At 32.8% G+C, this 23,996-nt stretch overlaps 1 protein-coding gene across 2 annotated transcripts; it reads left to right on the forward strand.

The window, feature by feature from the left end:
* The first annotated feature begins 13,452 nt into the window (after nucleotides 1-13,452).
* LOC132052128 (uncharacterized) lies at nucleotides 13,453-18,686 on the forward strand. 2 transcript variants are annotated; one of them, XM_059443501.1, is made up of 6 exons: nucleotides 13,460-13,869; nucleotides 14,558-14,628; nucleotides 16,209-16,314; nucleotides 17,467-17,599; nucleotides 18,242-18,379; nucleotides 18,464-18,686. In XM_059443501.1, exons 1-6 carry the CDS (start codon nucleotides 13,814-13,816, stop codon nucleotides 18,497-18,499), a joined length of 540 nt encoding a protein of 179 aa, XP_059299484.1. In that variant the 5' UTR covers nucleotides 13,460-13,813; the 3' UTR covers nucleotides 18,500-18,686. The 2 variants fall into 2 exon arrangements, with proteins under 2 accessions (XP_059299485.1, XP_059299484.1); XM_059443502.1 differs by lacking the exon at nucleotides 14,558-14,628 and having other exon boundaries at nucleotides 13,453-13,869.
* The last annotated feature ends 5,310 nt before the right edge of the window (nucleotides 18,687-23,996 follow it).

Consider the following 23,996-nt stretch of genomic DNA (forward strand, 5'->3'; position numbering starts at 1 on the left):
GTACAAATCAAGAAAAGCAGTAGACGGATCTTTTAGAAGGAGAACTAGTGGGGGTGAGTCGTTAACTTGTATTACTTTCCAATTAAAATCAAAGCTCAGAAGATACTGATAACCACCAAGATCTGGAACTATTGCAAAAATGATATCCTCCATTCATGTCAGTCTGCTCCCATTTTGCTTTAGGGGTCATTTGGTTGATGGTTAGTAAGTGAATTATTCATGTATTAAGAATCAGTATCGCTAATATTGTGTTTGGTGATATTTTAATTGTTATAATGTTATGTATAAAGCTTAGCACATGAAGTACGGTGTTTAGTTACTAACTTACAATCCCGCATAATTAATACACGTATAAGTTAGGAGGAATTTATGTATTATTTTATGCAATGTAGAAGATAGAATAACTAATACCACGAATAACTAAAACCATGCATAACTACACCCTACATAACTTATCCATACATAACTAATCCCTTCATTGATGATACCTGCATAACTCTAACCAACAACGACACGGCCCCTTTGTAAATTAAAAAATTACTCCGCCTCATTTCGTTTTCTAGCTCCCCTTGTGGGAATTCTCAAGGGTATAGTTTTTAACCTATGTCAAATTATATCAAACTAATGGATATATCATGTGTTTAAACTTTAAACATACCAAATTATTAACAATTGACCATAATTAATCACTATAATTTTATTTTATTAAATCACTTAATTATGATAAGTTGAATTAATTTGCTTAAATACCAAATATGAATAAGTATTTATTTATCAAATACTATATCTCTTAACTTAGATCTAAACGTACTCAAAGAAGATAATTAGTTAACTTGCAATCTTATTAATAATGTTAAACAGGGGAACCCTCGTGTTTCTCTATTTCAGTAAGAGGGTTTTTTTTTTTTTTTTTCCATCCAGGGGAATGGAGTGAATGTTAAAGGGAAAGGATGAACAACCATTCTACAATAATTTTGGTTTAATTGATTGAAAATGAAAATAGAAAAAATATATTGGATCGTTACTTGAGAGTTCCTCGTATCCAAGCTTTGGACATTGATCATTTTACTTGCTTTCTAGGTTAATTTTATCTTTGTTAGTTTTTAAATTAAAAATCAAATATTGAAAAAGTGTTTTTCTTAGCTTAGTTGATATAAATCCTTCACTTCTTGATTGCATTACTTTATATTGTTTTCTGCTTTTCGGGATTGAACTCCACTCATAGTTAGAACTTATTAACATACGAAGAAATTGCGGTACACGGAGATAATGAAAATTCCTCTTCCGAGGAGTGGATTTGAACGTTATCGACACCAAATATTTCAAGAGGTTTATTGAAGCACTAAATAATTATTCTCAAATCAAGTTACAACTTCTTCAATTAGTTTATATTATTTCAATTTTTTTAATATTATTTTCATCTAAAATTTGCTTGTTTTTGATATTTTACTACGTAATATATATATATATATATATATATATATATATATATATATATATATATATATATATATATATATATATATGTCTCTTTAACTATTTATTAGAATATAAAATATTTCAACTAGAAAATATAAATCGATTGTTCAAAACTCAAAAAGAAGAATTGAATCTTTGATTCAATTTCGAAAAAATGAGCTCTCGAGAAGATAGTGAGATATCGACATAGATCATCAAAAAGTAGACTTCAAATGAAAAAATAAATATGATTTTTTTTCTATTCTCATTTTTGTGATAAAAAAAATTAAACCTCTCATATAAGTTTGGCTTTAAACCCTCAATAGTATTGAGCTGCCCCTGCAAAACACGAGTTACTTATAGATTAAATGACATGATAAGTTATAAGAAATCAAATGCTGAAACTTTAATTGCCAATTCAAAGTAAGTCATATAAAGTATTACAGAAAAGCTCATATTAAGTAGAAATAGAAAATACACATCGTTATGGACTTATGGTTAAGAAATGGACTTTCGGTCAGAGAAATAGATTTACCACAATTCTTTATGATTTGAATAGAAGAAAAAATGAATGTTTAAAAATTTCTTGTATGTTAGTTTCAAATAACTTATATGTAAATAAAGATATCTTACTCTCATAGCTAGAGCGAAGAAGAAACACAAAGAGAGAAACTATCGCGTGACAGAGTGAAGTCAGGAGAAAAGAAATGAACAATAAAGACATGATATGTTAAGTTGAATGAATGCAATAAACTTTTAGTGTTATTTGGCCATTGAATCTATACAATAATAAAAGGTAAAGATGCGTCGAGCTGCTTTAAGTTAATAGTCCATGTGAAATTTTGAAGTCATTGAACCAATTATAAGAAATTTTCTCATTTCACCATGCGTAACATACCAAACCAATTGGCCCCGTTGAGTGCCATCGAATAATGAGATGCTAAATTTCGGGAACGCGTATGTTTCTGAAAAGAAAAAGGTTATCATAGATGAATATTAGAATATATGTTGCTCACGTTGTGCATTTGTCTCAGTTTAATTAAATTGCATTTTGCATTAACAAATCCAAGAATCCACACCAAGAAAGAAAAGAGAGTAAAGGTAGTACTATATTTAATGTTTTATAATACTTCTATGATATTTCGCTGAAATTTATACTAATAGTAAATTGCAATGCGTAAGACAATGTTTGGTCGCTGCATACAACCGTAGAATCACGATGAAACCTTCTCTATGTCCATCCATTTTTAAAGTTTGACACAAAAATGTTAAGTAGCTTTCATTCATCTTTTTTTTTTTTCCTTTTAATTAACTTCAAGGTCTTCTGTTGTGCTTATCCTCTGCAATTTTTAAAATATTTCTATCAGTACAAAAGAGAAACCATCAATAAAAAGAATATATAATTCCAGGATCTACTTACATAAATGGTATTTTAGATTTGGTAATTGATACATAACCTCTAATTATGTGTTGGGTGTTTTGGAAGTTTATTCTGATATTTTTTTCTTAGTTCTTTCTGGGGAAACCCCAACCCCTGAATGCCAAATTGGAAAGGACAAGGTCACAAGAGCGAATTTCATATTTGGTTAATCTTTTTTCTTGGATGAAATATTTTGACATTGACAAATTGAGGTTGAAAGATTTTCATAGACTCAAACTCAGGTGCTCTATGAAAATTTGAAGCCCCTTCATCTCTGAGTTAAGCTTTGATTTGTGTTAAGGGGGTTCGGATCATCTGGGCTCCATGCAGATCCGCCCTTGAGAGCAATGACTCCCACCGCATTCACCGATAAATTTCCCTCTGCAGGGGAGGATTTTTCCCATATTTGATTTATATGATAAAATAATTGATTATAATATGTCAATACTATTGATAATATAAAAAATATTTCCATCAGTATATAGTAATCCGTTTTACTAACTCCACTTGAAAAATGAATGGAGAAAGGCAAAAGGTGGGACAAATCTCAAAAGATATGAAGAATTCGAGCCCTGAGCTCACTGGTGAAGAGTACAAATCAAGAAAAGCAGTAGACGGATTCTTTAGAAGGAGAACTGTGGAGGTATTTTCCAATTAAAATCAAAGCTCAGAAGGTACTTTCCAGTGAGTGGTTCAACTTGTAGTACTTTCCAATTAGGCTTAAGCCATCCGCGGTCACCTAAACTTGTCCACATATTTCATTTAGACATCTCAACTTGGGTTTGTTCGGATTGAACACTTAGGTGTCGTTTGGCCATAAATATCAAAAACAAATTCACATTTTTTGGAATTTTTGAAGTTGTATAAAATTGTTTAGCGATTTTTTTTGAAATTGTAGTTTTGGTGAAATCTAGTGTAAAAAGTGAATTTTTTTTGAAAATAAGTTTTTTTGTTTTTGAAGATAGAATACATTTCCGAGTTGTATTCCGAATATTTCAAACGCCTAAAAGTAAAAAAAAGTGAAAAAAAAAATTTCAGAAAAAAATGAGTAATTTTTATGGCCAAACGGCTACTTAAACTATTCAAAAATGTATCTATTAGATACTTTTTGCTGATGTGGCATAATGTGTGTGGTACACTTAAAAAAAAAAGAGCGTGAGAGACATTTAATTAGCCAATTTTTTTTTTTAAAAATCTTTTCTTCTGCCTTTTCTTTGCCACCACCGTACACCACCAATTCGCCGCCACCACCATCCACCATTTTAATCCAGCCACTTCACCACCATTATGTTCTTTCCAGATTTTCCACCACCATTCTCCTTCCTTTTTTTAATCCAGCTACTTCACCACCATTATGTTCTTTTCAGATTTGTCATCACCGTCAACACTACGCCATTTCTTCCACCGGAAAACGGCCACCATTTCTGTCATTACCGTCACCGATAGCGCCACCATCACAATAACCACTATTTTCTTCTCCTTCAAATCTGAAAATCACCACCACTACAATCTCCTCCTTTGCTTCAAATCTGAAAATGACACTACCATTACAATTTCTCACTGTTAGACTTTTAGAATCTGAATTTTTCATTGTTGCTGATTTATGATTTTTTTTATTAGATTTATGTGTTAGTTTAGTTTAGATTTATGTGTTGAGATATCAAGGTTTGAATTGATTTTCACGTTTAGAGAATATTCTTTTTTATTTTCTTTTCTTGCTTAAAATTATCTTTTTCTTTTACACACAATACATCTTTTAATTCTTATTTAGGTCCCAAATACCATGTATTCACATTTAATTTGTCACTTTGACACGTCATTGACGAGTGGATTACACACACTTTTTATTATTGGCTTATTCAACAAAAAGTGTCTAATAATTTACATATTTTAAATAGGCTTAAGTGTTAATCGGGAGCAAATTTAAAGTTGAGGTGAAGAAAAAATGAATCGAGACAAGTTTAGATGGCCCCAAGATGACTTAAGTCTTCCAATTAAAATAAAAAATGATATCCTCCAAGCATGTCAGTCTGCTCCCATTTACTTTAGGGGTCATTTTGTTGATGATTAGTAAGTGAATTATTCATGTATTAAAATCAGTATAACTAATACTCTATTATGTTTGGTAATATTTTTGTTATTATGTATAAAATTCAGCACATCAAGTACGGTGTTTGGTGCCCTTTGTAAATTAAAAAATTACTGCACCACATTTCGTTTTCTAGCTCCCCTTGTGAGAATTCTCAAGGGTAAAGTTTTTAACCAATATCAAATACGGTAAAAGTTTATTGGTATTGGTTGTTTAATTTATATCAAACTAAATGATATATCATGTGTTTCAACTCTAAGCACACCAAATTATTAACAATTAATCATAATTAACCACCATATTTTTATTTTATTAAATCACTTAATTATGATAAGTTGAATGTCACGACCCAACTCTGACACTCAGGCCGTGACCGGGCACCTGTCGAGCTTCTACCCATAAGGCGAACCCTCTAAGCTAATCATGTGAAAATTGACGAATAAAATGAATAATACGCAAAGTCTCATAATATAAAGAAAAGTGTGGAGACGAAATACAAATGAAATTGATGGATTCTTGCCCATAAACCCCATAAAAATGTCTAAGTCATGGAACTACTAGTCTGAATATAAAAGTAGGAGACGTAGCTCGGAATACTACTAAGTTAACTAAAGAAGAAGAGGCCGCCATGATCTAATGGTGGCTCACCTCAACTCATTTCACCAAAAACTGAACAAATTATGGAATGAATCAAGTATCGGCTATTCCGGGTCATCGTTAACCACACTGCACACATACGACATCAACAAGCGTGAGTCTAAAAGATCCGGCAAGATCATCGACACTCTCGGCTTACCCGGAAAGGGAACAAGTCTTTGAAATGTCGATAATGCATAAAAGCAATTACACAATACAAGTATATTAAACATATAGAAAATACTGGAGTTAAAGCTGAAATCATGAAGCATAAACAAGTAAAACATGAAATACTCTAAATCTGAATCTATGCTCATGGGACATCGTACGTATTTACCTATGTCTTACCCCGTCTTATAGAGGGCATTATTTACCCCCATCTTACCCGGGACGAGCAATACATGAAACACCGAATCTAAATCTATACTCGGGATATAGTACGTATTTGTCTATGTCTTAACCCGTCTTAACGGAGAGGGCATTATTTACCCCCTTACTTGGACGAGCAATACATGAAATACACTGAATCTGAATCTATGCTCACGGGACATAGTACGTATTTGTCTATGTCTTACCCCGTCTTCCGGAGAGGGCATTATTTACCCCCATCTTACCCGGACAAGCAATAGATGCACTACACTGAATCTGAATCTATGCTCACGGGACATAGTACGTATTTGTCTATGTCTTACCCCGTCTTCCGGAGAGGGCATTATTTACCCCCATCTTACCCGGGTTACTTAAAATTCTAGCATCTATCTCTCACCGAACATCAATGGGACCGTGAAAAAAGAAGTATGCCCTGAAGATATGATAAGTAGAACATACATCCAATCAATAAGCACTTCTAAACTTTACATTTATATAAATAGTATCTATTTAAGCGAAATTACGTAAAGGACTCATACGGTCATTACTTTAGAAACTTGAAAATTATCCAATTTAGATCATGCCTTGCCCTCACACGAACTAAATGGTTTAAATGCATACATACAACACAAACCATATGCTTTTTATGAAAAGCAAGTAAACTAAGAGTTTAAGCCTCACTTGCCTTATAACCGGAATGCAAACCTCTCTTGAAACGCCAAATAGTCTTCAAACGATCTCCAATAGCCTCAATCTATTCAATAACATAAATAATGGGTCCAAATTAATCTATGAAAACTGATCTCATAATTTTAGGACACCTCGGGTCCTAAGTCCGTTAATTGACATGCTATTAGTCTCCCTTAATCACTGATGTATTCAAAAACTAAGAAAAAACGTTTCTTTGCAACACACTGTGACATTCATCTTCATGTACTAACACGCATTATAAAGTCCAAATCGGCCACAATTCTAATCCCAAAATATGTGCTAATGCCAAATGAATTCCCTGCAAAGTAAAATTGTAATCCAGAAAGGTATTGCCTCTTAATAAATACCATTTCAATTCCCAAGGCCTAAGAGATACAATCATGACTCCATAATCAATTTGTCCCTCTAAGATAGGTTCTTGGCATTATTCAGTATGAATTACTTATACTAGTCATCCTATTTCAGTTCATCAAACATAACTAGGGAATGGAATTAAGTACAATACCTGGATACGGCAAATGAAATTTCCACTCTTTCCAACTCTCCACGCCACTTTCTCTCGTCCGATATTCCCACGTTCCTCCCGTCAATACAAGAAATATTTTAATGCCCTAATAACCTTTTTTAAGACGTGGACCGCAATTCGAGTTATTCGGCCCGTTCGGTCTTCCTTTTAAAAATAAATCCAAATCCTTGATAATTCGGTCTATCTAGAGGTGACAATGGCCCATTAGCCACAAGTTAATTTACTATCTCGTACTTTACATACATACTAATAATATTTTAACAAAATAAATATAAACATATAATGTGAATATATTTCATACTTACCCGCTTCGATGTGAAACTCGTTAAAATTAAATAGACTATAAATAAAGAAGTAATTCAAAACACCTGAAAAAACACTGGGTTGTTACATTGAATTTATTTGCTTAAATACCTAGTACGAATAAGTATTTATTAATCAAATACTATATCTCTTAACTTAGATCTAAAAGTGCTTAAGAAGATAATTAGTTGACTTTCAATCTTATTATTAATGGAAAACCGGGGAATCCTCGTGTTTTTCTATTTCAGTAAGAGATTATTATTTTTTTCATCTAAGGGAATGGAGTGAATGTTAAAGGGAAAGGATGAACAACCATCCTACAATAATTTTGGTTTAATTGATTGAAAATGAAAATCGAAAAAGTAGAATCAAAATATGGCAAAGTAGTATCTGTCAATCTCTCTGTTTCAATTTATGTGGCACCCGTTCGAATTTTCAGAGTTAAATTTTTGAATTTTGATAGTAAATTCGGACATGAAATCTGTAAAAAAAAAAAAAAAAAAAAATTGAAATGAAATTTATATATTTGGAAACTAGGTAAAAAGTAATATAAGTCACAATAATTGATAATTTAAAATTGCGGTCGAAGAAAAACTCGTTTGATTCTCTTGAAATTAAAATGGTGCTACCTAAATTGAGACGGAGGGAATAGCAACAGAATCCCTTGGGTACAATTATCTTCTTCTTTCTTGTGAGAGGGAGGTACAACTATTGAAGCCTACCCGTGAGAAAGCTGAGTACAAAAATAATTGAGATCGTCCTATCCTTAGGAGAACTAACTATATAATTTCTCATTCTCTCCTAGTCTCTATCCTTCTACATTTTCTTTACTGATAAAAAGAAAATTGTCCCCTATCCTTCTACAAAATCCTCCTCTTTTCTTATTCCTCAAATTCATAGCAATGGCTGGAAACGTTGGTGGAAGGATAACTTTCTTCAATGATCCTCTTAATTAAACAATTGTGATCCATCAGTTTCCATCTTTTCTTACTCTTCATTAAGCAAATAAGGAAGGAAATGTAATTGTCTTCAATGATCTTTCTTTTCATTAGTTAATTACATGACTTTGATGATTTGTTTTCTTTGCATTTCAGGACATTGAATTTCCACAACAGAGAACATTACAGATGTTTGTAACAACCAGTGAAGAAATTGCAGCATACCCGGACCAGCGGAATGCGAAACTGCGTCCTCAAGCCTCGCACTTCCGCATTCCGCTGGTCCGGATATGCTGCAATCAGGGGCAGTCCTACCTCGATGCAAGTGGGATCAGTTGAACCCACTTGCTCAAAATGTTTTATACTACTTATTTGTGGAAATTAGTTTTCGAAGAACTAACTGCAGTTTATTAACGATGATTGAACCCACATGACAAAAGGTGAGGCGCGGCATAATGGTTAATGTGGGTTCATTTTGACCGAAAGGTCAAAAGCTCGAAAATGGATTTCAACACTTTTGCGCATGCATTTTCATATTTTTTCGGAAAAATGGATAGATTTGGTTGCTTCTTAAATTCCTATTTGTGGCCTCTTATATTAAGATTATTAATGGTATAGTTTAGTTTATATTCTCTTTTGTTGTTATTGTTTGCAATTTGTTGTTCGTCAAAATAAAAATTTGAGCTTTTAATTTTTTTAGTATAAAAAAATTGTAGGTTTAGCATTTTGGTATAGATCACTTGATGTTTGTTAAGTAAAATATTCTTTTTCTTATAAATTTTGATAGATTATTAAATTTTACAAAGTAAATATATTTGTTAAATCTTGATTATATGATTTTCATATTTTAAAGCGTGCCTAGAAAAAAGAGTTGTAGGCAAAACCATTTTGAGGTTTTGTTATGAACCAAAATAAAGAGCGGAGGTTGAAACCCATTACGCTATGCCTAGTATTCTTTTACGGTGAGTTCTTATCATGGACTTTTTTTTTTTTTGAACCCCCTTGCACGAAATCCTGGATCTTGAAATTTTGACTGCAATTTCTTCACTGGTTGTTACAAAAATCTGTAATGTTCTCTGTTGTGAAAATTCAATGTCCTGAAAAGCAAAGTAAACAGATCATCAAAGTAATGTAATTAACTAATGAAAAGAAAGATCATTACCTTTCCTTCCATATTTGCTTAATTTAGAGTAAGAAAAGATGGAAACTGATGGATCACAATTGCTTAATTAAGAGCAACAAAAGATGGAAATTGATGAATTACTTGCTTCCTTGCAAGCCCTTATATAGACTAAGTCTGCATCACAAGATTATTGGAGGAAGGCAACAACATATTCTTGTACTGCACGAGTAAGAAGAGATGCTTCAATAATTGTACCTCACTCACTGGAAAGGAGGAGGAATTCAATAATTGTACTAATGTAAGGGATCACAAGAAAGAAGAGTAGTAACCATCATCCTCAAGGATGATACTTCCTCCGTCCAAATTTATGTGTCGCTGTTTTAAATTCAAGAGAGTCAAATCAGTTTTACTTCTACCGCGATTTTGAATTATCAATTATTGTGACTTATATTACTTTTTTACCTAATTTTCAAATATGTAAATTTTATTTCAATTTTTTTAAAAATTTCATGTCCGAATTTACGGTCTACATTTTAAAAATTTAACTATGAAAATTCGAGGGGTGCCACTTAAATTAAAGATCACCTTTGCTGTTTTGTCCAAATTGATTTAAAGTTTTAAGTTATGGATATTCCACTTGCTGCAAAGCAAAGATATATTGTCTCTTTCTCCTCCAACAGTCCTTTCAATTTACTGAATTTTATTAAGTAATATTTGATATATCATTTTACATTGTCAATATGTAATGAGAAATATATATATATATATATATATATATATATATATATATAAATTTGAAACCCACGTTGGGAAAAATTGAACGAAACATACTGGGAATACAAATATTGTTTTAATGGACTTACATTTAAAGATAAAATTAGAATTATTATCATCATTGAAAGTCTGTTATTTCTTTAAGATTTTTCCAAATATGTTAAATTTTATGTGTTCAAAATTTTTAATAGCTTCAGAAGCAGTTCATGTATATGCTTAATTTCTGACAATTTTCTATAACAAGAATTAAGTCATATAGTTCCTGAAACATTAATATTCTAATTAATCTGATTTATTTTTAAATACAAATATGAGAAAGATGATTTGTTCACACATATTTTATATTTTGAAGAAATTATCAATAGTTATACACAGTTTATAGCGCAAAGAGTTATTAAGGAGAAGTTTTGGATATTATTACAATTTTTTAATTTGGTTAAAAGTTATTATAAAACAAAAAAATTAAGAGAGGTAAGCATAGCCACAAAGTAAGTTAAACAAAATCAAACTCGAGGAGAGGTTTATGTAATTATTCCTTTAGCTTCTTGGCTATATAATGACTTTGTTGATATACTACTCTAACTTTAGTGACTTTATTGATATGAAACAAACATAAGTGACTTTGATAGTGAGTTTACTATAGTAGAATGACCTTTTAAATAATTCACTCCATGCTAGAGATATTAGTTTGATAAGTCTCTTTGCCTCCTCCTGCAGAGTTTTGCTCTGTGGAAGAGTTGTTGATCTGAAGTTTTTGTTACATATTTTGTTGAGTTGGTTATTGATGGCAGCTAAGGCAGTTTTGTGCTATATATGAGTGACCAACACTTCACTTGTAGATCTCTTATCAGTTCTGTAGGACAGACTTATGCTACCTGACTTGTGAGAAAGTGTTAATTCACTGTCTTTTGCATTTGGGTTAACTGATGAGCAGGCGAAAAAAAAAGAAGCACATCTAACATTACAGATAGCAAAAGTCCCATTTTGGCTGTCTCACCTATTTTGTGAGATGTATAGTTTGAATATATGTCATATTAGATTTAAAACATTAATAAATTAAGTTATATTTTTAGTTCCTTTATACCATGAGATGTGGAGATTCACTGAGGATAGTAGCAGTAGAAAAAGTTGTAGAAGCGCCAACATCTTTTGGTTGTTGGAAGGTGATCACTCCACTTACGTTGATAACAACTTGCATTTCCAAAAAATTGTTTGTTTGTATACAAATGGTAGTCTTCCATGCTGAAGCAGCAATTTATGTTTTCTCTTTATTCATGCAAGTTAAACACAACAAGAAAAGAAGTACTGCCACAATTCAGAGTGACCTACACTTCCCTTGTCATCAAAATCAAAAAAAAAAAAAAAAAAAAAAAAAAAAAAAAGTGACCTACTCTTTGGATCCAGTTCCATCCTTTAGGTCAATACTAATACACTCTTTATACTCGTGGCGGAGTCAAAAAAGTTTCACGAAGAGAGTTCAAAAAAGCACACGAAGGCAGCATCAAGGATATTCATCATTTATTATATATATCTAGAGCCGTCAATATGGGCTAAGGCCCAAGTAAGCCCGCTGGCCCGTGGGCTAGTGCATGCATGGGTTGGGTCGGCCCGCGGGCTTAATAAAAAAATTAATTAAAAAATAAAAAAAATTGTCACAAGCAGATTCAGATGTGCTTGATGAAGATGATGCGCTGGTGTTAGATACGTCATAAGTGTCATGGAAATTTCCTAAGAAGTTTATTTTTACTTTAAATGGATGAAATATTGTCATTTTCTTTTGCATTTTATTGAGATGTATTGGAACAAAGCTAGGTTAATATTCCCATTTAGCAAGTTGCATTACTACTCATTAAGTGTTTAGTTTGCTATTAATATCTCTATTTGGTTCGAGTGATATCAGTTATTAATATGTTGAGTGTAACAATGTCAAAAGTTATTCAGTTTCGCAGAAGGTTGATCTTACAAGATCGTTTTCTTGTTCAGTTGTACCCAAAATATTTACATAGAATGGTAGAAATTTCATACCGAAGTCATACAATCAAATCTTTACTTGAAGCCAAACTTAATAAACATTATTAAAACCATTTTATTTGTAAATTTGAGACTTGGTTTGCAAATAGTAACACAATATAATATTGTCTTGTAAATATTTATGTTAGCTTTTTTAATTAGAATTTAAATTAAAAAATTATGAAAATATTTTTTTCAAAAAAGTCTAGCTGGCCCGGCCAGGCCCGCAACCTAGGTAGTGATGGGTTGGGCTTGCTGTTTTAAGGCCCATCAAAATGGTGGCCTCGACCCGTCAAATGACAATCGAAATGAATTTGGGCAACCCATTTACGATATTCTCTATATATACATAAAAAAAAATAAATCTAACCTCGAACCTATTTGCGCCTCAATCACAAACAAATTAAATTCTCCTTATAAATTCTCATTGATCATATTCCTTTATTGAAATTCATCTCTGGTCAATATATATCTATGCAATATAAGGATTCATCATAAATTAACTAAGATTAACAAACTCTCTTCCTTATCTAAATTTAGAATAAGCAATATGAGCAAATTCATAGAAGGCGTAGTTACTCTTTGTATACCCTAAAAACAAAATAGAAGGATTAAGAACAGGAAAAAACCAGTTGGTGAAGTGTGAGGAAGCTTCATGGTGTAAATTACAATAACTTTTGATGTCGACTATAAAAATGTAACTTTAATTAATTTTTTCCATTCTGTGCATAAGTGATAAGACCATTATTTCTCATCATTATGTTTGTATCTCTCACACCTTTATAACCTGCCCCACAATCTGAATTATTAATATCATATGTTCAACCTTTTCTTAACCTTTTATGTGATACTATAAAAATAAAGATGTGAAAAGTGATACGTGACACACTTTGAAGAAATAAATCTCTCCTCTTGTCTCCTTATTTCTTGTTTTCACCTTTGACATTGTTACCTTTTACCTTGATTTTCTCAACACTTTCGGCTCTCTCTCTCTCTCTCGTCTCATTTCTCATGGACCCCAAATATACAAAGATATTTTTTCTCCAGATGTCACCATAACAAAGACGTACCAATTACGACATCGTTTGCTTCCTTTTTCAATTTCTTGATATACATCTTCCCCCACTTCTAAATCAAGAACCCCGAATCCCTCTAGAAAGTAAAGGCTTTTGTGAAGCTATTAATGGCGTGTGCAGTTCTAATTAATTCTCTTTGAAAGGCTCAAAATATTCCAGAAGATAAGAATATCACAAAATTTATTAAACATCAAAGCTAAGTTATTATTAATTTAAATTCTTTTCATTTTCAACCCATTTTTTTGTTCAAACAAAACCTGCATGATCCACCACCCACTGGGCTCAAATCAATTGTTTTGCTCTTTATAACGGTATATGTGGATTTGGGGTGGTGTTAAAATAGATAATTGGAGGTTGAAAGTGAAGAGATTGGATAAAAAATGGGTTCTTGGACTCGCAGGAAAATCATTGATCCTTTTATCCAAATCCTCCAGAGGTATATATATTTACCCTTTTACCCTTCTCTTTGTTAAGGTATGTAAATATATGTATCTAATGCATGAGTGAATTGATATGCTTTATTCAAGGAGAAAAGATTGCATTTTTCTAATTAGAATTAGTTTAGAGCAGTAGCTTTAGGTATTCTAATGCATTAAAAATCTGTACTTTTGGTGTTATAGCAGTAGCAGTACTATAGATAGGATGGATAAGTAGTTGGACTATTTGCACTTGCTAGGAGGTAATATGTAGGTTTTCTATTACTACAGTACGTGTTGTCGCTTCTACTTTAGTTTTCTTACTATCCTGACATTGTTGCTGCTTATGTTTCTGTATTGCCGTATTTCTGCTGTACTTGAGCCGAGGGTCTATTGGTAACAGCCTCTCTATCTACCAAGGTAGAGGTAAGGTCTGCATACACTCTACCCTCTTCAAACCCCACTTGTGGGATTACACTGGTTGTGTTGATGATGTAGGAGATAATATGTAGTATGGATTAAAGAGTTTGCTTATAGGTCCTTTAATAAAATCTTTACGTATTAAAAAAAGGTATTTTAATTGAGTTTTTCGTCAAGTGTCTGAATAATAAGTATTCAATTAGTAGTAATTTTATAATGACAAGATAACAAAAGAAAGAAGCTTTACTGATTTGTAAAATGAATGGTTTTTCATGATTTGCTTTCAAGGGGGACAGAGCCGAAACAGTTGGCGTTCTCTGCGGCTCTCGGAATCACTATGGGGGTATTTCCCATTTGTGGTATGTTTTATTAAGCTGGAATTAGTTCTTATAATCCTTATTCATGTAAATTTATTTCTCTATGGGAACATTCCTTGTTTACTTTCTTAAAGCTTGTGGTGTATTCTCATGACAAAAAATGAGGTTATCTTGACTGTAATTCAATTATTTAATTAATGTGTTGAGCATAGTGGGAGTATTGAATTGCAGGGGGGTGTCAGTGGTAGAAGAATTAGTAATAAGATGGATTAGTGAAGTTTCTTTTAATGAATTGGAAATGGCTTGAACCTTGCAATATTAAAATGCTTTGAATTACTACATATAAACCTTCTCATAGATAGTCTTCCAAGCACTTCTGGAAGACTTCTATCTTGTTTGGCCAAGCCTTCTAAAATCAGCTTATTTTCAAAAATGCTTTTAAAAAAAGTACTTTTGGTGAGAAGCAGTTTGTGTTTGACCAATTAGTTTATAAAGAACTTTTGAGCAGCAATTAGTGTTTGGCCAAGCTTTTAGAAAGTGCTTCTAAGTGTATTTTATCAAAAGTGCTTCTGGGGAAAAGCTACTTTTTTTAGCTCTGGAAAACAACTTCTGCTACTCCCTAGAAGCACTTAATTTCTCCCAAAAGCTTGGCCAAACACCTCGCTTTTTTAAAATAAGCATTTTTTGACAAAAATAAGCACCTTTGGCCTCCCAAAAGCTTGGCCAAACAGGCTATTCATCTTTACTGGTTTCAACTTGATTTAAGGACTTTTGGGGTTGTAGAGATGGATCTATTGATTGTGAGAAAAAACGACGTGCTAGTACATATTACAACTTATGGAACTTCTACATGGATTTGAAATTAATGGTCCTGTGAATTGGTCAGCAATCAATTAATCCCATTCAATGTCAGTTTAGGAGCTTCAGCCCATAATCATAGGTTTGAGTATTGAATATCTTCCTTCAAATAGTTTTTTTTTGACATGATGTGGAACTATTATGTTGTCTGGAGCTTTACCCGCAAGGGTGGCTCAGTTGGTTGAGCATGGGGCTTTCATAATGGAGGTCTCAGGTTCGAAACCCCCTACCCACGAAAGTAGGGGATTTGCCTTCTGGGGCGAGCTCGTGGCACATGGCTTGCCTAGTGCGGGTTATCTCTCTTGTGTGGTTTGCGGGCTATTGCACAGGAGCGGGGTTTACCCTGTGCGCACCCAAAGGGTAGCGGCTGCGGGTTCCCTTGTCATAAAAAAATTATGTTATCTGGAGCATAGCCAGTTTTCTTACTTATTCCTTTGGTATCGGTTTGGTTTGTTGAATATCATCTTCTAGAAACTTACATTACAGCGCAAGCGGCAATCATATCTTGACTTAGTTTGGCAACCATAATGTTGCTGAAATTTCAGACATATCGATTTGTGTGATGAGAAAGGTGGAAGTCAATAATTAAAAGACTACATGTAAGTTCATGTATGTAAAACAGATTTCTCTAAACAGAAAAAATTATAATTTGCAGTTTAATTGCTTTGTTACTGGCTAGAAACAATTGAGTGAACTGACTTCTGCTAAATCGATTGAATTTTCTAATCAAATAAAACTTATGTGCAATCTGTTTTTCTCAACAGGTGTCACTGTATTCCTATGTGGGATAGCTATTGCATTATTGGGATCCTTTTGTCATGCTCCAACTACGATGTTGGCTAACTTCATTGCTACTCCAATTGAATTGAGGTACTTTACAATGGTTCTTTATTAGCTCAATTATCTGATTGTCCACCCCCCACCCCCACAACACACACACACACACACACACAACCCCCCTACCTGGTCCAAGATCTCTTTGACGGTCAGGCTTCTTTGTTATAAAGTAGGAATCTTGTTATCAGCTTAACATCTATTTCTGCCAAAGTTGTTAGTATTGCACATGTTTCTTCTCTCCAATTTTTTTTTTTTTTTTTTTGGTAAAATGTTTCTTCTCTCCAATTTTATGCTAGGATCTTTAGAACAAATTCTGTGGTTTGTGAGAAATGGGAAACAAAGGAGGATGTGGCATCATGTTATGCTTTTGGTTATTAGCATCAATGTTATGCATTTGTTAATCAATGACCCCACAGGATTTAAGTTTCTTAAAATGCAGAAGGCCCACATTTGGACATAGTATATGTGAATCTCTTTCCTGTTCGTTATTAGACTGTGTCAGAAAGAAGCAATTAGGGTTCTTATGTTCAAATTGTATTATGAGAGAGCTTCATAAAGTTGTGATTTCATTTCATTTGTAGTCCTAAGTCCTAACTCCCATGATATGCAACAGTACAACTATGTCTATGCAAGTAAATGTCCTCTTCACTTCAGGAATCATTGCGTATTTTCCACTTTGATATAGTACTTGACATGGCAATAAAGAGATTTCAGGTCATTTATATGACAGCGAAATTAAATAATAAAGACATTTCAGGTTTAAACAAACGTGAATTTGAGTATTTAACTTAAGGTAATGGAGACTGTTGTGTTTGGGGTGGGGACTGTTGGGCATGAATTTCCTACACCATTACCTTATAGGAATAACATCAATTTGTTGTCCCTAAGGGTTTGAATGTGATGCTTTATCCAGCTGGTTAGGTTAGCATTCCCATTGTAAATCTGCCTATGTTGAAGATAATGTCTGCTTTAAGGTGATGGAAGATTGTTGTTTTACTTTGTGTTCAACGAAGCAAGTCAGATGTTAGTCCAAGTGAGGATAAACTGTGATCTAAGCTATATTTCGTCCGGCTTTCCATGTCTCAGCATACTTGTAATTTCATTTGCATCTTTTCTTTAGTACTGAACCTGTGTGAGGTATGTCTGCTTAAGTCCTCACTTAGTGCTCTGCCTTCCACTTTGCAGTCTGATCATTCCATTTCTACGCATGGGTGAGTTTATGACTGGTGCATCTCATTTTCCTTTGACCTCTGATGCGCTAAAGAAGGTCTTCACTGGTGAGGCTTCAAAGGAAGTCTTGCTCAGCATTTTCCACGCGGTAAGTGAAGAAGTCTTTGCATCCGAGCATCTCTTCCTTCGTTTCTATCTTATATGAGTATCATCTTCTTGATTGTTAGACCGATATATCTTTTTGATGTGGTTTTCTTCTTGATTTAGATGCATTTCTTTTCTCTCCTACCAATAGAGCATAGGATTTTCGTTTTTATTACGGTAGATTCTTGATCCAATGAGGTAGGCTTTCTTCAGTAGATACAAATTGGGGCAAAATGAAGTTTGAGACTTTGTCCGGCTTCTTCATTCCAATTATACTTCAGGCTGCAATATAATTTTTAAGTACCAAAAGAAGAAGAAAGGGCATTTCTCAGTTTTCCTTTCTTTTTGGTTGGATATAGCTATTTCGTTCTTGAAGGCCTATAAAGCATAACTTTCCATTTCCTTAAGCCTGCATACTTATTAAAGGGTCATTTGTTATGCATGGATTTGTGGAATATGTGTTTATGACTTGATGGTGGGCAAAGTTTCAAAATTTTGTTATTCTTAGAGTTTCGATATATCTACCTCTCTCTGCATGAAGAATTACTTTTCTGTCAATTACTAAACCTGATGCTGAAGTAACTTTGATTCGTCTTCGCATTCTTGAACTGACCTTTAGCAATGGACTTTGGAGAACTTTTTGCAGATATTGGGCTGGCTTGTTGCTGTACCATTCATCCTAGCAGGACTTTATGTAGCGTTTTTGCCATGTTTTACGATCTTGGTTCACAAGTTCAGCACTCGTCCTCCAAGCCCGAAGACGCTTCTCACACCACTTACAGAAGTCAGTGTTAAAGCAAGGGATGCATGATTGATAATTGTAATTTAGATATGTAAGTTTCTGCTAATACTTATTGCTTGTGAATAGGACCTGGGGGAGTCTAGCAATTCTGTACATGTATGAAGTTCAGTATTTTTCCCAAAGTTCATCACTTGCTCATGAACTCACAGCTTTGCCAAAAGTGACAAGGGGGCCTGGGGAAGGCGTACTACTACATGAGGGGGGAGCTTTAAGTAAGAATCTTTCCCCCTGAATCTCAATCAAACTCCAGTGTAATCTCTTTCTTTTATACAAAACTTTGTTAGATTAAGCACAGGGACTATACAGGCAGTTGTGGATGTAGCATATAGTCCACGGGTTTAACTGAATTCATCACTTTCCTCATAGAGCACATCTGTACGTGTGTGTGTATGTGAGGAAAACCACAAGTTCAGAAAAGTTAAATTATGGACTAATAATTTCATAAGTGTAATCGGTTCCGTGGTAAGATCCTAAAGATTAAACCCGTTAAATTTAAATTATGGACCTGCGATGTACATTCTCTAAACAACTAGCTCTACGCTTGACTACATTGTTATGGCGTTCATGGTTCTTTTGAGTCGGTTTTTCTTTAAAAGGTAATTAAACTAATTAAGTCGGTTCTTGAAATGTTGGAATCAAGCCAAACCAATTAAATCGCTTTTTTATCGTTACAATTTTTGTGAGTTTTATAAGTGTATGCCAATATAGCACATATCAGATTGACTAGCTTCCTCGAGAAAAAAGTCACATGCATTGTCCAAGAATTTAGTCATTTTCAAGGAACTTAAAAAATTTGTTACAATGAATAAATTTTATTTTAATGGTCTCTCATTGGTTGTTCACTGATTCCATTATCAAGAAGTGTATCCATGACTTCTTGTACTAGTTTGTCTAGACACTACTAATTTTTATGGTGTAAATTTACTGGTTAATAGATTGATAAGGATATTGTTCCGATAGATAACTCTTCTATAAATCTCATTAATATCCAAGCTCGGTGGTTTACGCCCGTCTATCTGAATGATCGATCTCAACTCAGGAGGAAGAACTAGTAATAGATGCAGAACCGTCCAGCTTAGTCAGAAATCATTAGTACCAAAATTGAAATAGCCAACACTAAGGAAATAGAGATGCATCATTATGTTGTACTCCAATTTTAGTAAATGTTATTATTAATAAACAAAATAATTTATTTTTTAGGTCCAAACTAAACATGCTTGTATTGACTAAAAATATAAGTAACTTGGCACTAAAAAGAGGTTGAAAAAACGAAAAAGAAATATGTATGAGGGAAAATGCAGCTGATGATGCAGGAAATGCGTTAAAGTCCCAAGGGGCAAATTAAACGCCTATTAAAGAAAATATAAATTCTAACATAAAAGTGATATCTATAAAACAAAAATATGGGGACAATATAAGGAGAAAATAACATCTTATACTCAGTTATAATTTGAATAAAAGAAATGACCTTATATAAATCTTCCCTGGTATTTTTAAGTGACACAAAGAGGTCTTAAGCTTCTTGGAAAGAAGAAAAAGAGATTTTAGGCAATAAGGTTTATTCCGTCCCAAAATAGCATATACTCCTCAAACAACGTTCTGTCGTATAGTCGTATTATTCCCCCTATCTTAAATCATGAAGTTTCATTTTTTAATGATATTCTTTTGTCTTAATATTTAATCAAGCTTTACATGGCCAGCTGTCTACACATTTCTTGTTTTCTTCACTATAGCACGTTTCATCACCATGATTTCTTTGTTTATTGAATTTTACTTGAAGAGAAAGGACACTTCTATAAAATTGAAATGAAACCAATTGTTTCAAATCAATCTTTTTTTTACTTTCTATAAAATTGAAATCAAACCAATTCTTTCAAATCAATTTTTATTTCTATTTCCAGTTTACTCTCTAAGAAATTCTCAATTTATCTTTTGATATTACACCTTTTATCTTATGAAGAAATTCTCTAGTTAAACTACTCAATCTACTTCTTGAATTATTCTGAAATTTTAGTAGTTTAAGTTAGACAAAATGTGTTAGGGCGTTTTCAACAGGGTATGGAGAGATTATAAATTTAAGGTTTTGAGCTGTTGTTTTTCTTCCGATAAGTGAAGCAACCAAAACACAAGTTACTATAAGATTAAGTGACATTATAAGTTATAAGAAATCAAATGTTGAAACTTTAATTGCCAACACAAAGTATAACTGATATTAAGAGTAGAAGTGGAAAATACACATCGTTATGGACTTATGGTTAAAAATTGGACTTTCGGCCGGATAAATAGGTTACCATAATTCTTTACATTTGAATAGAAGAGAAAATGATCGTAAAAAGTTTCTTGTATGTAAGTTTCAAATATCTTATGTGTAAATAAAGATATCTTATCTCATAGCTAGAGTGAAGAAGAATCATTCATAAAGAGAGAAACTATTGCTTGACTAAGTCATCAAGAAGAAATGAACAATGAAGACATAATGTGTCAAGTTGAACGAATCCAATAATTTTTTAGTGCTATATTTCCATGAAATCTATACAATCATAAGAGGTCAAAATGTGTCGAGCAACGTTAAATTAATTACACGTGTGGAATTTTGAAGTCATTGACCCAATTATGAAAATTTTCTCATTTCACCGAGTGACTGACATTGCACCATGCGTGACATACAAAACCAATTGGCCCGTTGAATGCCATTTGGTTGAGAACTTTCCTGATTAATGAGATGCTAAAACTGGAGAACGTGTATGTTTCTGAAAAGAAAAAGTTTATTATAAATAATAATAGATGAGTATTAGAATATATATTACTCACGTTGTGGATTTGACGCAGCTTTAATTTTATTGCAATTTGCAATAACAAATCCAAGAATCCGACCAAAAAAAGAAGAATAATAATATACATGTTTTATAATACTATGATTTTTCGCTGAACTTTATAATACTAAGTTGTAATACGTAAGACATTGTTTGGTCGCCGCATATAACCGTAGAATCACGATGAAACCTCCCCTATGTCCATCTATTTTCCAAGTTTGAAACAAAAATGTTAGGTAGCTTTCCTTCATCTTTTTATTTTCTTCTTTTAATTAACTGTAAGGTCTTCAGTCGTGCTTATCCTTTGCATTTTTGTTATATTTCTATCAGTACAAAAGAAATAACATCAATAAAAGTATAGAATTCCAGGATAACGTACATATATGGATTTTAGATTTGGTTACATACATAACTTCTAAATTATGTGTTGGGTGTTTAGAAGCTTATTCTGGTATTTTTCTAGTTCTTTCTGGAGAAACCCCAACCCCAGAAGGCCAAATTGGAAAGGACAAGGTCACAAGAGCAAGTAATATACATGAATATTGGCCTTTGTTGGGATAAATATAGTTTTATTATATATTTATTGTTAACTTTTTCAGGTTTCTTTTGATTTTCTTATCATAATCGGGTTTTTCTTTGCCTTAATTAAAGGAAAATATAAATTTTTCATATTTGGCTAATTCTTTTTTTTTTTTTTGAAGGAAAAAGTTTTTGACTACGTAGCTATAAATTGAGGTTTCTTCCTTCTCATGCGACAACATCCTCAATATAGCCCTAAGGGGTTTGAGAGTTTTGTTTAGGAAGATAATTTGTGATACACAAGTGTTACCCTGTCGGCTGTCACTTGTGTGAACCTCTTTTTTGTTCAAGTGAATTTAGTACTCTCTTGTTAAGCTTTATCAAACCAATTCGTAACATCTCTAATATTTTGTTCTCTCTTTCATATAGTGGATTCATCTCTGTCTGTGGATGTAGAGGTCGATTGACTGAATCACGCTAAATTATTGTATCTTTTTTCGGTATATTTCTCTTTTGTTGTCTAATTTATCGTCTTTCGAGGTTTAGTTTGTTAGCTTCCACATGACAACTAGTATTTTGGAAGCATATTATGATTTTTTTTGTTAGCTCTCTCAGGGAAACCCCAATTCCAGAAGGCAAAATTGGAAAGGACAAGGTCACAAGAGCGAGTTATATACATGCATTGGCCTTTGTCGGGATAAACATAGTTTTATTATATATTAATTGTTAAATTCACGTAGATTATATGGATATATAAATTGATCAAGTCAACTAAATCTACGGATCGGAGCAGCGTGATATTTCCTTGATCATAATTATTACAAAGTTTATCTACTTGCTTGAAGATAAGCCAATATTCCAATGCAACGGGGTACTGTACCAAACTCTGAGCAACAAAAAACAAGTCCATTTCCAATGCGATGGAAACACACAAATAGATGTGATACCAATTATTCATATTTGGTCATTACATCAATATAATACAACAACAACAACATACTCAATGTAATCTCACAAAATGGGGTTTGGGAAAGGTAGAGTAAAGTATATGAAGACCTTACCCCTACCTTAAAAGGTAGAGAGACTGTTTTCGATAGACCCTCAGATCAAGGAAATCAATTTAAAGCAGTTTGAAAAAAAGATAAGTAATTTAATCTTAATAGTTAAAGTTAAAGTGAAAATATAAATTATTCAATCAAAATCAAGTGATATATATATATGAAAAATTTCTGTGTTATGAAAGTTAGGGATATTTTGATTAGATAAGCAAAGATATTTGAATATAATTTGGATCACGGGAGATTGATAGCTTTTTTGGCTTGAATGGCATGGTATGTCACGGCCACTTATTAACAAAGGTATTGTCAATATTAACCGAGTTGATACTTACAATAACAGCGACATATACCCTGTGTAATTCCGCAAGTGGGGTACCGAGTTGATACATGTGTTAAAAGTAATTAACGTGCTAGCTGTTGGATATGGAACATTTATATATATATATTTTAACTATAAAAATGTTAGAAATCAGTCAATTTATTATTGAAAATCCTTCGAAAACGCATTCCTCAAAAATGTCTTTGATGAACTTTTCATCGAAATTAATCCTAAATTTCCAACGACTATATCCAACGAACTTGGCTGATTTTTAGTGAGATAAAAGGAGATCAGTAGAAGAAATAGAATTTCAGGATCTACATACAGATATGGTATTTTTAGATTTGGCTTGTTATGTATTGTTCTTAAAATAGATTGTCATATGTACTATCTGAACAAGTCAACTAAATATGGATTAGTATGATAGTTAACCACACGTTTAGCTGCCTTCTTGCAGATATAATTAAAGTCATTCCAATGCAACGTGGTGCACAAAACTCTGAGCAAAAAGACAGAAGTCCCTTTCCACCAAGATCACGAGATATTACAATGAAAATATCTGATTCATTTTTTTCCTTATAATTATCTACCCATCAATTTAGGGTGCGATAGGAATTTTTAAGAGTTATAATGATCATCATACGAACAATAAAGTATTTTACCAAGCACATCTCTTGACGAGAGAAACCAAACGTAATGAAAGATAATAAGTGATGTAGTAGTATATATTGCTAATAGTTATTCAAAGAAAGAATTAAAAAGGTGTAAAGAAATTAAAGGTCAAAAAATAAATAAACAGGGCATAGACTTTTCTATATTAGCTAGGAATGGCTCGCGTTAATTGCAAAATAAATTCTATATTGAGTTTTTGCACATTAAAATTAGTTACT

The sequence above is a fragment of the Lycium ferocissimum genome, chromosome 4 (assembly GCF_029784015.1).
Source record: "Lycium ferocissimum isolate CSIRO_LF1 chromosome 4, AGI_CSIRO_Lferr_CH_V1, whole genome shotgun sequence".
Classification (NCBI taxonomy): Eukaryota; Viridiplantae; Streptophyta; class Magnoliopsida; order Solanales; family Solanaceae; genus Lycium; species Lycium ferocissimum.